This window comes from Bradysia coprophila (assembly GCF_014529535.1).
Source record: "Bradysia coprophila strain Holo2 chromosome X unlocalized genomic scaffold, BU_Bcop_v1 contig_26, whole genome shotgun sequence".
Classification (NCBI taxonomy): Eukaryota; Metazoa; Arthropoda; class Insecta; order Diptera; family Sciaridae; genus Bradysia; species Bradysia coprophila.
Window position 1 is genome coordinate 2,263,021 of NW_023503313.1, and position 17,268 is coordinate 2,280,288.

General features: G+C 34.0%; 1 protein-coding gene and 1 long non-coding RNA gene across 7 annotated transcripts in view; one reads left to right on the top strand and one right to left on the bottom strand.

The window, feature by feature from the left end:
* LOC119069180 (nuclear factor of activated T-cells 5) overlaps nucleotides 1-16,072 on the top strand; it is a 35,416-nt gene extending 19,344 nt beyond the window's left edge. For 4 of the 6 annotated variants that reach the window (XM_037173111.1, XM_037173112.1, XM_037173110.1 and 1 more), the window contains 9 exons: nucleotides 710-910; nucleotides 1,961-2,216; nucleotides 2,706-2,888; nucleotides 2,954-3,110; nucleotides 3,186-3,394; nucleotides 3,583-3,781; nucleotides 9,923-11,462; nucleotides 14,888-15,096; nucleotides 15,571-16,072. In XM_037173111.1, coding sequence (XP_037029006.1) covers nucleotides 710-910; nucleotides 1,961-2,216; nucleotides 2,706-2,888; nucleotides 2,954-3,110; nucleotides 3,186-3,394; nucleotides 3,583-3,781; nucleotides 9,923-11,462; nucleotides 14,888-15,096; nucleotides 15,571-15,575 — 2,959 coding nt within the window. In that variant the 3' untranslated portion in view covers nucleotides 15,576-16,072. The remainder of the gene's footprint in view (nucleotides 1-709; nucleotides 911-1,960; nucleotides 2,217-2,705; nucleotides 2,889-2,953; nucleotides 3,111-3,185; nucleotides 3,395-3,582; nucleotides 3,782-9,922; nucleotides 11,463-14,887; nucleotides 15,097-15,570) is intronic. The other 2 variants (XM_037173114.1, XM_037173113.1) reach the window with 1 other exon arrangement.
* LOC119069302 lies at nucleotides 306-751 on the bottom strand. The gene is made up of 2 exons (XR_005086301.1): nucleotides 624-751; nucleotides 306-555 (listed from the first exon to the last, which is right to left on the bottom strand). It is a non-coding gene; the product is annotated as an uncharacterized LOC119069302 (long non-coding RNA).
* Nucleotides 16,073-17,268: the final 1,196 nt, after the last annotated feature.

The window sequence follows — 17,268 nt, forward strand, 5'->3', positions numbered from 1 at the left end:
TCTCCCTAACTACTATTGAAGAAGAAAAATAACGTCTACGAATTGAAGTATATAATTTTCTCGACATCGTCAATCTGAATGAGGATCAGCTGAGTTTATTTCTGTGTTCAAATTATCTGTGACAAAACACGCATTCAGTTGTTGATTCTATATTAAACAGTGTCGTTGTGGCGGCGGTTCTATATCCGAATTCTTGTAGACAATAAAACCGTCATCGGTCTTACTCAGTAACAGTTGAGTTAGAATTTAGATTACCGAGGGGTAACATACGCAATTTCTTAAGAATTATATTTATATTGTTCTGCGTTCTGCCACAAGTGACGTTGTCATAGAAATGTTCTCAACATCTCATTCTTTTGAGTCACACATTACACACACCGGTGCTTCACCGATCGAATTGTATGATATGAACGGCAGACTAGAATTTTGTGGCTTGTTTCGTTGTCGGCAAAGTGCATTTCCAATCGCCTTTAAAAAAAAATATTGTTTCTGTTCGACTTTGCATTCGTTGCTGTGCCATATAAATATTTTGTTTAGATTATTTGGATACGGTATCTACACAAAAACGAACAACGTATAATCAGACGTAACTATATCTTATCTGCACCACTGCCTATATAAACTTTGTTTTGAAAAACCGAAAAACCAATTGAGATATTTTCATAAAATGCGTTTACAATATTTTGTTTTCTTCGTTAAACTTCAACAGATCCGAAGTAAGTGCTCAAAAACTAACCAACCCTGTCGGTACCGCTCGCTCCAGTGTGACTAAAATGCCCGTAAAACGATTGAAATTGATCAAGAAAATAGATATAGACGATACGTGCAGTAACGATGCGTTCGTATTTAGTGCTGCTACTACGCAAGCAAAACCGTCCACGTCAGCGACCGCCTCAACATCGGGATTGAAGTAAGATTCCTATTTTAACATGGCGATTACAATTTTGTTTTTTTGTGTTTTGTTTATTTGAAATCGTTTAGACAGAAAACGTTTTGAAATTGAAAGAGGTATCTGATGAAAATGTAATGTGTGTTTATTATCACAAAAGAGCCTTAATTGAACCATTTTTCTTCTTCCCATTTTGAACGGTATTAAGGCAGGTCAAGTAACTTTATGCCCGACAAGAAATAATGTATGACAATTATACAATTTTATATTATGACCAAGAGAAGACATGTCTCTTCGCTTATCAAAATGACGTGTGTACACGTTGTGTTTCACTTCGACACAACACAACTTATATTATTTATGAGCAATGAGCAATATTGATTGTTTCTTCGTCAGTTTTTTTTTCTTGTTCCCTGTTATCGAACAATTTGTTTAATAAAAAAAATATTTTCTCTTTTAATTTTCATGTTTTCTGCTTGCTATGTGTGTGTATTCTGTCTCCAATGTATTAATGGAAAGTTAAACCAGCGCAAAATGTCTAGAATTCAGAATAATAATAATTGTTTCGTTTTATCATTTCTTTTCCCTTTATTTCTTTCATTTTTATCAATCATGTATGTTCATTCCTATTAACACTGGACCAACAAACATTCATAATGCAAATGAGTTTCTATTCGTTTGTGCATTCAAATACAATGATTTCATCCGTAACAGAACATTTCATAAATGTATACACAGACATTTTATTTAACCGATTGCAAACAAATTCAAAGTTCAATTATTCATTCGATTCATTTGAAGCAAACAACAATGAATTGACTTAGGCTGTCTTTCATAAAAATGGCTTTTGCATCTTGTTTTCTTCGTACAGCCAATGGCCGTCGATTTCAACAGAATTTCTTTCAATTTTCATCAGTTTGACACCACTAATTTTGTAAAAAAGAATTTCCTCCAAAATTAAATTGGAGGCGTAACCACCTTGGTTTTGGAAGCAAAAAAAAAAAAAAAATCAAAAATGATGGAATCCATTTTCGTTTTGTTTATGTAACCCAACCAAACATTTATGTTCAGACTGATTCCATCATCAACAATACGTAACCCACCCACAAGGCCTGTGATTCGACGACCGGCAGCTGCAGCTCAACCGCAAATTGGTGCGGTTGCGTCACGCGATGGTAAATGCCAGTTACAAATACTGGCACAACCGGAACAACAGCATCGAGCTCGTTATCAGACGGAGGGAAGCCGAGGAGCCGTTAAGGATCGGTCCGGCAATGGATTTCCGATTGTTAAATTGACGGGCTATAATAAGCCGACAGTGTTAGAGGTTTGTGTTTTTGATTATTTAAAGTGGTTGATGTTAATTGGAACCCGTGTGAACCCGTTATTTTTAAACACTAAAATCTGTTGAGTCATTTTTATCACAAAAAACTTGTTCATTTATCGACTGCTCAAGATAATTTATTTTCAATCAAAATCAAGGGTTATTTTAAAACAGTAATCATTGTAAACATTTTGAAGACGGAGGAAATTGCATATAGACCATAACTTCCCAATTCCGACGTCGTCGCTCTGCTTGTTTAATTTTGTTTTTAAATTATATTTATATTTGAGCCGAAGTTTCATAATAGTCTCACGCGACAATCTAATGCAAATTCGATAACATATCTGCCCTAGATATACAAAATACACTCCAGTTCTACATTCGATCAAAACAAATATAACGTTGCACCGTCTTCAACATTATATACAATGACAACACCAGAATCAGCTTCATCTATTTTTAATTTTTCGTATTTTATCTTATCGTCAACAGATATTCATCGGGACAGATATCGGTCGTGTAGCGCCGCATATGTTTTATCAGGCATGCAAAGTATCAGGAAAGAATTCAACGCCATGTGTGGAAAAGAAGTTGGATGGCACAATTGTCATCGAAATTGAATTGAAGCCAGATAATGAGATGACAGCTACTTGTGACTGTGTGGGAATTTTAAAGGTAAGGCTTTCTATTGTGCGTTTCCGTCTCTGACGAGACTAAAGGCATCATTATGGTTTATACAGGAACGAAATGTTGATGTTGAGCACAGATTTCCCGATCAATCGGGCCCGCGAAGTAAGAAAAAATCAACCAGATGTCGAATGGTATTTCGTACCCAACTCACCCACGATGATGGTACAATTGAAACACTACAAATTTGTTCGCAGCAAATCATTTGCAGTAAGACAAAATTACTTTCCCTAAGATCTATGCAGATTTAATATGTTTTTTCTTCAACTATTTGTCGTCGTATAGCTCAACCACCGGGTGTACCTGAAATTTGTAAAAGATCTTTAAAATCGTGTACAGCAACTGGTGGCCTGGAACTGTTCATCATTGGTAAGAATTTTCTCAAAGATACAAGAGTTGTATTTCAAGCGAGACGTTCATCATCACCGCATCGAGATGGATACGAAATTTTGTGGGAAGAAACTTGCCTGCCGGATAAGGAATATTTACAACAGGTGAGTGATTAGTGGAGCATTTATTGGAATGGAATTGTTATTTTAGAAGAACTAGCTAAAAATTCGCTGAAATTAAAACTGAATTTCAACGATTTCTTAGCGAGATTTTGAGAGAATTTTTATGCGGGTCTAGTAGTGTGAAATGTGTGTCGACCACAGATAAGTAAATTATTTTTAAATTCCCACAGACCCACCTCATATGTACGGTTCCGCCATACGCCAATCCGGACATAAATGAGTCAGTCACCGTACAGTTGTTTGTCACATCCAGTAACAAAAAAAGTGAATCACATAGTTTTGTGTATACACCAAAAAATTCTCAGAGTATTTTGATGTCAGCCACATCAATGGGTACAATACAAAACAATTCACTAGCGAGCAATCAAGGTATTTATCACAAAATTAACTACAATAAAAAATACAAATATTCACACAGATATATCGACGACGAAAGAAAGAAAAAGAAAAAAAAAACATTTTTTTTTGAAGAAGAAAAAACTTTTCTATTGTCGAGAGAGTTAACAAAATATCGAAATACTGTGTTTTGATCATGTGATTTCAATCAGTTTAACTGAATTCGTAATTATTTTTTCTGTTTATTCATTGATTTCTGTTGTTGTACCTCAACATTGTTTTTGTTGATGTAGTCTGTTTGCGCTAATAAAATCTCGCTTGCCAGACAATTTTACAATTGTAAAATTTTGATTATTTTTTTTTTTTTTGTTAATTATAGTTACGGTCTTCCGTTTGTTGTAATTACAATATTTAGTTCCTTGTAGTAATATTCTGCTATCAAAACAACATCGCACTTTTCAATAGATTTAAATAAAAATTAGACCAAAAATTTAATTTTTTTTATTTTTATTTTGTTGAAATTCAGATAAGACTCAGTGTGTACGCAAATTCCATTTATAAATTTATTCGCTATCGACAAAACACGACGACACATATGTGTTTACCAAAATATCGAATTTATTATTTTAAAAAAAAATGTTTCTGTTCTTCTCGAATTCGCGTATAGCGAGATCGTGCATCAGTATTGGTGTGAACACACAAAACTTGAATAAAACTTGTTAAATGATTATTTATACATATATATATTGGGACGTGGACTACGACAATTATTTTTTTAGTGAGCTCAACGAAATAACAAAAAAAAATTCGCCCAAATTAAAGTTGTTCAAAGAAAATGTTCACGCGTTGAAGGTCATCTGGGCGATATTTACTCTGATTAATGGAAGATAATAATAAAAAAAGATGATAGAAAAGCGAACTAATAATGAAAAACACACACAGATGGTTTTCCAGACAGGAAATTAAGGTTTTTTCGTGTTGCCAAAACTAACAAAATTACAGATTCAGAAGAAACTTGATAAAAGATAGCTCTACCATTGTTTGACTTTCGACCTGAAAGTACCGCTCTTGCTAACTCTTTTTTTTTTGATTAAATACTCCGCTGCTCTGCTCTAGAGCCTGGTATCAATTAGAAATTGACACAAGTTTTCAAATAATTTTTCAATTTTTCAATCTGAAGACACAGACCAGAAATAGTATTTTTTTTGTCGTCTGAGTAATAAAGATTCGAAGTTTAAAAGAAAATCGGGAGACTAGAATTTTCATCGATAGTTTTCGAGTCTTTTATGTATAGACTGCAGACTAGGGTCCATACGTAAAACCTATTTATTATACGCAACCGGTACATTGTTTAGCTTGATTTCTGATAATCTTCTAAAATCGAGGCCGAAAAATATTATTTCTTTAAATACTGAGAGTATGCCAGTCCTTCCCGATGCACAATACCGCTAATTTCTTGGTTAGTCTTCTGGTTAGTAAACGGTCCAGTGCCAGTACTCAGTTGAATAGTCAACGACGTTGTTGATGGTTTCGGAAAGCTTCTAAAGAACGTTTTCTGCTCCAAAGGTAGTAGAGAACTCCATATTCGTTGGAGAGGTCAGTTATTTCGCTGTTTATCGATACAAAATTGCAAAAGATAGGAAAAAGTAACATCTCCGACGTCTCACATCTGTGTTTGGTTAATTAAAATTTCGTCTCGAATAATCTAGGCGCGCTTAGAAAGATGATCGAAAATGCGACAAACATTTAAAATGTAAACAAATAAATTCGTCGGTGAAATGAAGCAACTGTATCAACTGTACACATGCATGTATAAGGATTGTGAAGCCTCGATATAAAAAGTGAAAATGTCGTTGTTTGCATTGCGATAAAAAGAAGTGTTGGAAAACGTTTTTATTGTTGAAAACAATATTTTAATCGGCGTCAGTCACAGCTAATGTTTAAATATGAATCCGACAATCGCTAAATTTTATGACTCACATGAGACGATGAAGAGTAATTTTACGTTAAAAAGTTGACTTCTTAATGTCTTCTCCTAAATGTCTCTTTCGAGAAAGATTTATTTTTCGGATTGCAATAATTTATGGGTCAAAGAATATGGAATGACGGAGATCCAAGGTTAAAGGATATTAGACGAAGCGGACGAATTTTTTTCGGGTATATTGATCTTGAACCTTGAAATTTTGTAAAAAAAAAATTATTCAAACTTTTTTATTGTTTCGTTCAGACTTGTTCTCAAACATTTTGCGGCAGAGCTTATCTGGTTCCAATAAAAATAAAAAATTTATTCTGTGGATTTCGCTTAATTTTTGTTTAAATTTTGAGTATAGATGAACTTGTTAACTCTCTCGAAAACACAAACAAATAAACATTTTTATTCAATTCTTTGGTATAGGTTTTTTCGGTTTTAATTTTACTTTGATTTTAATTTAATTTTAGTTTCAATTTTATTCCTCTTTGGTTCACGGTACACCTGGAAGGTGTACTCAATACCAAAGAATTGAATAAAAACAAAAAACAGGCAAGCAACAGAGAAACAAAATTTTGTTCCAATACTGTCGATCATTTTTTCTTAAAGTAAATTTGCATGAACCAATGTTTCGTATAAAATAAAACGTGGACAGATTTTCCTAACCTTTTTTTTGCGAAATAATTTAAAAAATGAATAAGTCTGGTCATAACAACTCTGTGGAATGATTGCAAATTACGGTTATCTATATATGTTTATAAATATACGCTTTGAATGGGGAACATTTTCTTTTACACTCAGTGAGTTTGTTTGATGGTTTGTTTGCGCGAACGAATGATGAACGAGTGCGTGCAGAGTTTTTTTGATCACTTATTTATGACACCGAAACATTGCCAGAGAATATAAAGAAAAGAGAAAATTGCGAGCGTTTTGCTCGTAAATCGATAGCATACTTTTAATCGGTTAGAGACAGAAAGAAAAGTGAACATTGACCAAAAAAATTAATAAATCAAAATTCTATAAATGCGCACCGCACGACATATTGACGGTGTGTAACTAACCCTCCAACCAAGCTAATTATGAACTAATTAAATTAAAATATTTTGTGATTTCCATAATACTCGAAAAAGGAGAGATATTTATCGTTTTTAATCGGAAAAAAATTCTTTTTTTAATTTAAATTATTTTTTTTTTGTTAAACATTTGACTAATTCAATCGATTTTGTTGCGGTTTTTATTTCTGGTAATTATTTTTAAATTACTTTTCGGTTAAACACACCCATTTTTCGTTTATTTTTAAATATTTATTTTCCATTTCAATTTTTTTTTTAAATTCAATTCACCCAAAATCCAAAAAACCAAAAGCTAATCACAAAATGTTGTCTCGAATTTTTTTCTTGTTCATAGCGTTTAGGTGAAAAATAAGTTTAAAAAATTAAAAAAGTCATGTTGGCTCAATACATCAAAGGTGGTTACACAATTACACACACACTTCTGTTGACATATAAATGCTCAGAATGTGCCTTCGGACGAGAGTTGCAGATATCGCCTATGTGCATCCATCAGTCCATACGTCATCAATGCGATCAACAATCGGCCAATCATCTACGGGTACTGGTTTAAATAAAAAACAAAAAAAATCAAAAAATAAAAAAAATGAAAGAAAAGAAAATGCCACAAAAATATAAAAAAATTACAAATGAAATGAGATTTTCTTGAAATATTTGAAGTAATTCAGATTGATAATTGATTTTTTTTTAAATGGAGAATGTTATTAACGCTCAATGAAGACATGTAAAATGTCTACAAGTACAAATTCTACAAACAAAGGCAATTTTTGTCGTTTCTCATTGTAACATGATCTCTGAATTCGAATGAATCGACAATTCTTGTCCTTCTGTTATTTTCTGTTTTATAAGTGAAAAAATCACTCAACGATTTCCACAAATATTCACAATACCCACAAACAAAAACACAAAAAATCTACCGAAATACAACGAAAACAACGTCCAAGTCACTGAAGACCAAAAGATAAGAGGACATTAGAAAAATGCCTCTAAAATGTTTCAGGTTTGCATGTGCTTCATCCCCATTCTGATGACGGTCAGTATGTTCGTTAATGTTACACTAATCTCCCTTTAAACGTCCCTGTTTCGATGTCAACCATATTACCGATAACCGAACACTTTCATCGTCTTAGTTCGCTAAGAGCTCTAACTCTAGGGTTAATGTTACTCCAAAACCAATGTCTGTCATCTTCTTGCATAACTGTGATTTCAGATGTTTTCAACGTACTGAAACACGATGATGTGTTTAGAGAAGTCCGTTGTACGACTTCTTTTTATTAGCGATTAACCTTCACGAGCAAAAACCACTGTTTTTTCGTCGGGCGTAAATAACATTCATTTGCGTAAAAACGAGAACATTAATTTTTGTCGAAATTAACGTAAAGCTAAAAAAGAGATTGGAAAACGAGTAAAATTTGCAAAAAAAAATATATTTTTTTACATAAATTTTTTCATTTAAATTTTATTAGTGGCTCAACAAGTGGATGATGGACAGGCGACACCTGGATATATGATCTTCCGATAAACACCGATTAATTTGTCTTTCAGAAACGGATCATCACTTAAAACATCCACCAAAAAAAAAAACGAAAAAGAAAAACCAAAAATAATAACATTAAAGTCATAGGGGGCGGAAAAGGCCGGATAAATGATCACGTTTGATTGTTAACTGTGTGCAAATATTGTTCTTCTGCTAGTGAATCGATTTGAATGCGATTTTGAAATGAGAAAATTATCAATTTGCTTGATGGGTGTGTAGATTGAAGCGACGACGAATAGAAATCTCATGAATGCGATGAATGTATTTTCTCATTTGAACGAAAATGTGTGAGTGTGTTGTTGTGTTGAAATGATTGCCAAATGGACAATTGAGATTTTTTTTGTTGATTGGTTGATATTATAGTGTGTTGAATAGTCAATTGAGTGGGAATTGGAATGGAGATTTAATTTCATTCGAATTTTTTTCTCGTCAATTTGGTTATGTTAAATTCTTTTATTAGAATATCATCTCCTGATTGAAGAGATATACAATGTTTTTGACTTCAAATCAAATCCTTTTTTTCTGAATGAAAAGAATCGTTGCGTTAATATGTCATGGACGAATTCAATTAATTTAGCGTGAAGTCATAATTCTTTCCTTTTTTTAAAATAAAAAATAAATTGAACGAGTCGTTCACTAAAGTCATGAAGACCGTCACCGTCAACGCAAATTTCTTTTTTTTTATTTTAACAAAAACCTGCGCTTTTCTTTTTTAAAAGGGTCTATTGTCAATAAGAATTTGGAAGAACGCAATGCTAAAATGGACAAGTACTAACTCTGCGCCATTTTATTTCAAGGCAAACGCTATACTGTCCCTTCCGATTCCTTTTGTTTTTTGTTGATACCATGACAATGTTTCTTTCATGATATATCAAGTTACCAATTAAAATCACCCTTTCTGCTTAAGGTGTCACAAATTGTTCGCAACTGAACCAAATTTTTTATTTGCTCTCATCTTAAAATGGGAAGCACCGAATGAATATATTTCAATCGATTTTGTGTTATTTGAGAAGCTACTCTGTTTTTATCTGTCAGTAGGTGGTACTTGGGGATATGATGTATTGTATGCTAAAATGTGTTATTTCGATTGATCAAGTGTTTCGGTTGTGTGCGTCATCGTGATCATTTCACCATATCTTATCAGCCAATTTCTCGACCATATGCGCTAACCATTTTTTTTTTCTTTAAAAAAAGAGAAACAATTTCAAAATGTTTGGAGAATCATGCTAAACTGGTTAAATATTCATTTATTAGTTTCTTTGCCAGCTTAATCATTTCACATTGTCATATCAGTTTTTTTGGCATGCTCTCGACTGTCTATTACTTTCCATCTGTTATAATTTTTTGGATAAATTTGGAGTAAAAAAATTATTATTTTTGTTTGTGAATTAGCATCGTAAATCGTACAAAACGCGAAAATTGGCTGATTTGATTTTAGCTCTTAAGATTTATATTTCAGCTAAAGTGATTCATCTTTAATATGACTGCAGTTCATCAAAACTTCGTCTCTCTTTTTTTGTTAGAATTTTAATCCACAATTATTATACCATAAGCCAATTGCCATTACCGAACCATACTAACATCCTTTATCTACGTAGATATAACATACACCGATGACTCGTCGAACCACTCGAATCCCGCTTGTCCACTGATGATTTGGACAACGTCAATGGAACCGATCCATGAAATTGATTCGGGTATGATGCCACCACCGTCAACGCTTCCGCTCAGCGTCCGTCGACCGTCATCGGCTGGCAATATGCTTGGCGAACAAATATCACCACCGCTGATGAAGACCGAACTGAACGACGAATCGTCGCAGTCATCGTTGCCCGACACAATGAATCATGATGCATTGGATCGTATGACGATCAATGAAAATTCGATGGACGGTAGTGCCTATGTTACGCATAGAATTCGTAAACGAAGCATCGACATAATGGATAGCAATTCCATGATGGGAACGCCAGTTGAAATGCTCATTCACGACTCGAACAGTTTGGGTGGCTTTGCGTCACGTGACAGTCAACTGAGTATGATGCCATCGCCGGAAATTGTTGATCTACGCATCAAACAAGAACAGATGGCCGCCCAGCTCCATCAATTCGAATTAGCTAATAAAGTTGAAGCAGACCTCAATCAATCGGTAAATAAATTTTTATCGAATTTGGACTCGAGCAGTTTGAGTCCTCGAGTGGATTCCGTAGCGGTCGCATTGTATTCGAACAACAGTAACAATGATGCTCTGCTGCAAGAAATAAACAACATCAACAATCTTGCCTCAACCAATTCGGTCATGAATCCGACGACGTTCAATCACTCATTGCTGACGGAAAACGATCCGGGAAGTTCATTGAGTCAAATGTTAACCTATCCGCAGAATCAAAACAACGAATCAATGATGGACACATCGAATTCAAATCATTCACATGATGTCATTTTGAATTCACAACCCGCAGCGTCAATTAACTCGCCCAACAGCATTACAATGTTAGCATCACCGAATGTAAACACCGAACACAATATGTCGTCGGATGTCATACTAAATCCGGCAGTTTCACCGTCAATGATGTGCCAGAGTGCCGATTCAATACCACCTCAAGTGACATCCGTTCTGGCCTGTCATCCCATGCAGCAACAGTCACCTCAGGACACGCTGCTAAACAATTTAATGCAGACCGATTCGATTCATATACCGCGTACATCACCGGTGGCCGTCAAAAATATGATTCTTAATGCAGCTGCAGACATTCTATCATCACAGCCCAGTCAAATATCAGCTGAAAATACCATTAACGCCTTGATATCGCTGAACTCCAGTCCGATGATAACACAAGCGTCTGCACCACCATCGACCATGATGATGCATGGGAACAATCAATCGGCTCTGAACGAGGCCATGTGCACCCAAACGACACTGGAACAGCATATGCCAATATTCAACAATGAATCGAGTATTATGGCTACCAATCCATTGTTGAATAATCCAACAATGAATAACAATACGGCGAACATGATGAACTCAATCAGTATTTCAAATATGGTGACAACGCAAGCACTTATCGATCGTGAAATTCGTAATGATCAGATTGTGAGGGCACAGCATGAATATTTGAATGATTTGCAGAAGAATATGACGTAAGTTTTCCATGTAGTTTGGTTTCTAGTTTAGTTTGCCTTTTTCTCTTTTTCTTTATTTTTATTCTTATGAGTTCGTGGATCCATACACGTTAGATTAGTTTATTATAATTATCGATGCACCCGAGTGTTGAATGCTTTTTTCGGCACCAGATGTACACTGCCAAAAAAGAGTTGAAAATCTTACCTGTAGCAGGTAACTTTGTCTCCAGGTAATGTAGAATAGCTGCTATATCTGTATTTTTTGTATGAGGCTGTGGCAGCTATTCTAGATTACCCGGAGACAAAGTTACATGCTACAGGTAAGTTTTTCAACTCTTTTTTGTCAGTGTATGACTCGTGTGACAATATGCTGCTGTCCTAAAATATGATTTAACACCGAGTTGCAGATAACACTTTTCTCAATAAAGTCAACGAAAGGTTTCGTTTTCATCAGTTTGAGTTGGGAAAATATTTTTTTTTTGCCTTAAAAAAATGTGAAACGGATAAATGAATGCCAGTCAAATTGCATTGCAAGTGTAATGTGATCCGTATGTGCTAATGTGGCACGTAATAGTTACACATCTCTTTCTCTGAAATTGCAGCATACAAAACCTGCACTAAGTTGAAGTCTTTTGAATAGAGTTGTAAACAGAACTTCCAGTTCCAGGTGAATCCGAAGCCTCCAAACAAAATCAAGTTAATTAGGTATATTACATATAGGTTCTCGCTCTAATGTCCACACCATCGGATGAACTAGACCGATTTTTATCCTAATTAGTGTTATTCTATCGAAATCGAAATGCTGCAATCGTAGGAAAAGTACAGTTAGATGCAGTGAAATTTCAGCACAAATTTGCTCCAGCACAAACAATCAAGTTTTACCACTACCACGCGCATTCGTACAGTAGCTTCAACCAGGCATGAGCGCCGACGGAGAAACCTCGGCGGCGGCTAGCCGAAAAAAATTTCTCGGCGGCGGCGAAAAAGTCGGCTTGAGCCGGCTTAAAACGGCTCGGCTGGAGGTTCCTTTTAACTTTTTTTCAAAATAAAAACGTTTAGATAAATTCATGGAAAATGAACTAGTAAGCATGAAAATGAAGTTGTACGGAAAGCGAAAATGTAGGTAGATTAGGTTGTTCAAAGTGCAAGTGGAACTGGTCTTGTTACAAGCAAGTCTCTAAGTCTAAGGTTCACTAACACGTCAAGTTTTATTGCCTCAAAACTTCAACTAAATGGAAAATCATGCTCCGGTACACTCATTTAACTCATTAAGAAAATGATTTTCGAGAAGAAATCGAAAGCTCACGAAAATCAAGTAAAAATTGAAAAGAAAAAAAAATCGAGAAAATTCGCAAAGAACGATAAAGTTTTCTCAAATTTGTGAATTAACTGATTGTGCGCCTTCGGCTCGTTCCGCAAAGGTCATACTTGCCAAAACAACAAACTTAGAAGCGAGGACGTAATATACCATTCTGGAAAATTCATGAAAATTCAAGAAAATTTTCAAAATTTTCTTAATTTTGAAAAAAAAATTCAAAAAGTACTTGAGCTGCTTAGGATCAACAGGAATCTCGGCTTTCAAAATTATTTCACCCATTCACCTTTCAAAATCTTTATTTCATTTTCCAGCCGTTTCAAGCCGGCTTGAGCCGTGTTTTTGGCACCGGCTCGGCTGCGGCGCGGCTTGCTCAAAAATGGGCGGCGCTCATGCCTGGCTTCAACTGTATAAACTGTTTTGATTGTTTGTGTGGATCAGCTAAAAAACAGCTGAATCAAATTCATTCGGAAATTTCACAGCATCCGACTGTAAACACTACGTACGGGTCTAAGAAGTTAGCTGACCTCTCTAACTTTGTCAACCAGTTGCTTCGGCATTAATTTGTCCGTTACGTTTTTTTTTTGTTTATTAAGCTTTAATCAATTTTCGTTCAGATATTTTTTTTGGAGTTTTTTTTTAATCAATCAATTGGTGTAGCGTCTTTTATAGTTACAATGTCAGGGTGATGGTCAACATTTATATCAAATACAATATTCTTTTACTCTGTTAGCCGCTTGTTTATTTGTTAGAGTTGCAAATATATCCAATTTTTTGTTGCTCGAAATTTTATTGGTTTCATTTTTTTAGTTAACAATCATTCGTTTGATGTGTAAATGTTAATGTGAGATTGAATCGTGATGATTATTAAATATTAAATGCAACGACCTGCACAACGCATGATTCGAATTGTAAGAGAATATGACGAGAGAACATTATTCAACGAATCTTTATTCGTTCCATCGATCAACAATTTACTGATTCAACGAGTAGACCATTTTTCCTCAACTAAATTTTCGTTCGTCAGATGCCTTTTGATCCAGACTATGAAACATGTTACTTTTATACTTCTACTGTTTGTACTCCAGAAAGTGCTCATCTTAATTCATTAGTCGATTGACGATATTTTCTCAGCATTTTAAGTTGGTATGAATTGTGTTGATAATTTTGTGGGAACCTCTACAATACAACAATCGTTTGGTCCTCCTACATTTGGTGAGCGGCCTTTATAGGCAATACGGCCTTAGCATTCTTTTCTTTTTTGATAATGACATACTGGGTTAAATAGGGGTCCGTGTTCAAGGCAGGAAAAACATCCGTTGGTCCCAATTACCTCCGGTTTCAACGGGAACACTCGACAAAAGTTGTTCACATGTGATCTAACGATAGGTGATGGATCAACATATGTTTTTAGGCAACAGAACCGAATGCTATCTCTCTACACATGTGAAATGGCTAGCGGAATCCGGAGGTTTTTGCGACCAACGGAGTAGGATTAGAATTTCATACGTAGAGCACCGAGACCTATCTAACCCACTATGCCATCATCAGTGAAAAAAATTGCTGTCTACTCTTGCTAAAGCATATGCCAATTATTGGGAAAATCAACTTGTTATTCAAAGACGCTCGCCCAAGAATGGTCCTAATTTGCTGCTATAGAATTACATTTCAAGGACGGGACGAGTATATTGTCTTGTCCCTTTCAAAAAGAATCGATCTATTCTCAACTAGTGACAGTTTTTATGACAATCGTTACCAACTTACCTATTGATGATGATGCACTGGTGATCACAGCATGTGATTGAATTTAGCAATTACGTTTAAGAAACGAAATTTTTGAATCCGCAGCTACAAACCTTTGATGGCACGTCTTTAACTCTTAAATTATGTTTTCATAAATTACCTTTTGTCTTCTTATTGTTTTATAACGACCTACCTTTGAATTTGTGGTTCATTGAAAGTAGCTGTGGAGATGATGAATCGTTGTGGTTGTTGTTGTCTTTCTATTACTTACCAAACCCTATTGAATGTAGCTGCTTTTTCTCTAACTTCAAAAATGAATCATTTGACAGCAATTTATTCTTTGAATTTTGGTTTTTATTATTTTTTTTATTTCTTTATCAATTAGGCACGGTTTGTCCAACGTCACACAAGAATCTCTCCTGGAAGCAGTTTCGCTGCAACGCAATGAATTGAACAAGGAAAAGGTTATCGCAAATCAATTGCAAAATATGCAAAATCCACCAAACACAACAACGACGAGTATTCCACAAGAATTAACAATTATGTCTGACAATGACCTAATCAGCTACATCAATCCTAGCTGTTTCGATACTGGTAAGTGGTTTTATTAAACAAATTAAACGAACGAATTAAAAATCGGGATTCTTTTTTGATGATCGCACAATTTGTTTTGAATTTTCGTTTTTCTTTTTCGGAGAATTTCTACAACGGGATAAATTCATTTAGTCTGGGGGGACAACGGTGAATTCATACACAATTACACTAACCCTTTTTAATTTGAGTCGTTGAATCGCAATTTTTTTCAAAATGCCCGACTCTAATTTCATGGCGGGAACAATAATTTATCAATTCGGTTATCACTGTTGTTGATATTTCGATAAACGACGGAAACTTTCAGAAGGTCGACAAACTTTGAAAACATCTTTTGTTCGTAACTTGCTCGCTTTGTAGAATAAATTATCGCAGATCATAACATGGTGAAGGGACTGTCGGAACTTTTTTTTTATTTATTTTTATTCAACTTTGATACGAAAACTGATTTCTAACACAATTTTTTCTTCTTCTCAGTTTAATCTAGCGACCGTGAGTTTTGATCGGAAAGTAAAAGTAAGACCCAACCCAATTTGACTACATTTCATCGTAATTAGCGGTTTTGTTTCATGTAGAACCCAAAAAAGAATTAACTGATAGGTGCTGAATATTCGTCATTATTAAATGTTTTTTTTTTCGTTGTGCTGATTTGGTTTGATTACAAATTATAAATCAAAGAAGCGTCCTTAATGCAGAGAATTTCTAGTTTGTAGTTTACATATAAATATGAAAAGATTTTAAATAAAAACAAATGAAAATTAGAATTTAAGATTCTATTCACTAGTTATATCACAATTTTATCGTTTTTATAGATAAAACAAAAAGAAAATTATATTTTATGCGAAGTGCAAAAAATTTGTGGACGGTTAGCAAAAACGGAAGGAAAAAAATTTAACAAATTTTTTTTATTTGTAATTTTTTAAACAAAACAAAGAGTCATGTATAAGTTTCTTGTGTTAAGTTTTTACATTAGATGATTTGGTAATGCCACACATTTATACAGCTAAAAAATAAGTTTTGTTTTTGTTTTTTTATTTGAAAATTAATTTTAATGTTTAAGATTTAACCAATAAGCGTCCTAGCATGAAGAGCTAATTTATTTAAAACAATGAACAATTTTGATGATGCAGCTAAAATTTATACACAAAACTCGGATCGGAAAATCGGGAAAATAATTGTTAAAAGTTCATTCGATTGGACAATTAAAATGCCATTGGAAAACTAACAAGCAAATTCGTTCAGACCATCATAAGAAGCGGACTGAACAATTCTTTATCCAAGTTATTATCTTGATGAAGTTACAAATTATGTATCTTTGTCTATACTAGCTGTTGTTTCTGGCAATCCCCTTATTAGCACGTGTATTAGTACGCACGAAACGAGAGTATGAAACAGAAATCAGTCCAATTAATTTTCGTTCGATATTTTTTGACCGATAAATAACATTATTTTCGACTACCATGTGAACGGTGTACCGGGGAGCAAAAATGGAGATTCTGTTAGCAAATTGAAAAACTGTTTCGCTTATTGCATTACTTCCGATGAAGTAATGTTATTTATCGATTGCGATTTATGAGGAATGAATGAAAATTATTTGGCTATTCAACAAGTGGGCAGCTTAACTAATTAATTAATTTTTATTTTTAAATTTCGTCGTTTGTTTTTCTACAATATTTGTGGATTGACCAATCGATTCAACTTTCAAAATTATTTATCGTTTTCGAGATTGTTGATAGTTTCTTTTTTTCTTAATTAACCTACGATGCCATATCATTGAGCAATTTTCTGTTTGTTTTCATTTTCACTTTATTTAAATTTAAACAAAAAATTATTTCGTCTTACCAGCGCAATGGAATTTTTGTAAATTAATATTTTTTAACCTCATTCTCCATTTTTACAATTTATTTTTCTTTTGTAATTTTAATTTGTACTACGATAAGCACAATATTATGCAAAACAAATTAATTTTAAAATTTTAATCTAAAGAAATTAGAAGATTAGAAAATTTAAAGAAAAAGATTTAAAACGAAAAACAGTTTTTTTTTGTAAAAAAATATGCTTTTATCACACTCGCAAAATAGACTGCATGCAATTCAGTTCTTAACCATTCCACTATAAAATCAAAAATATTTATCCTTATTAATCCACCAATCATTCAATTGCCATTTCGATGTC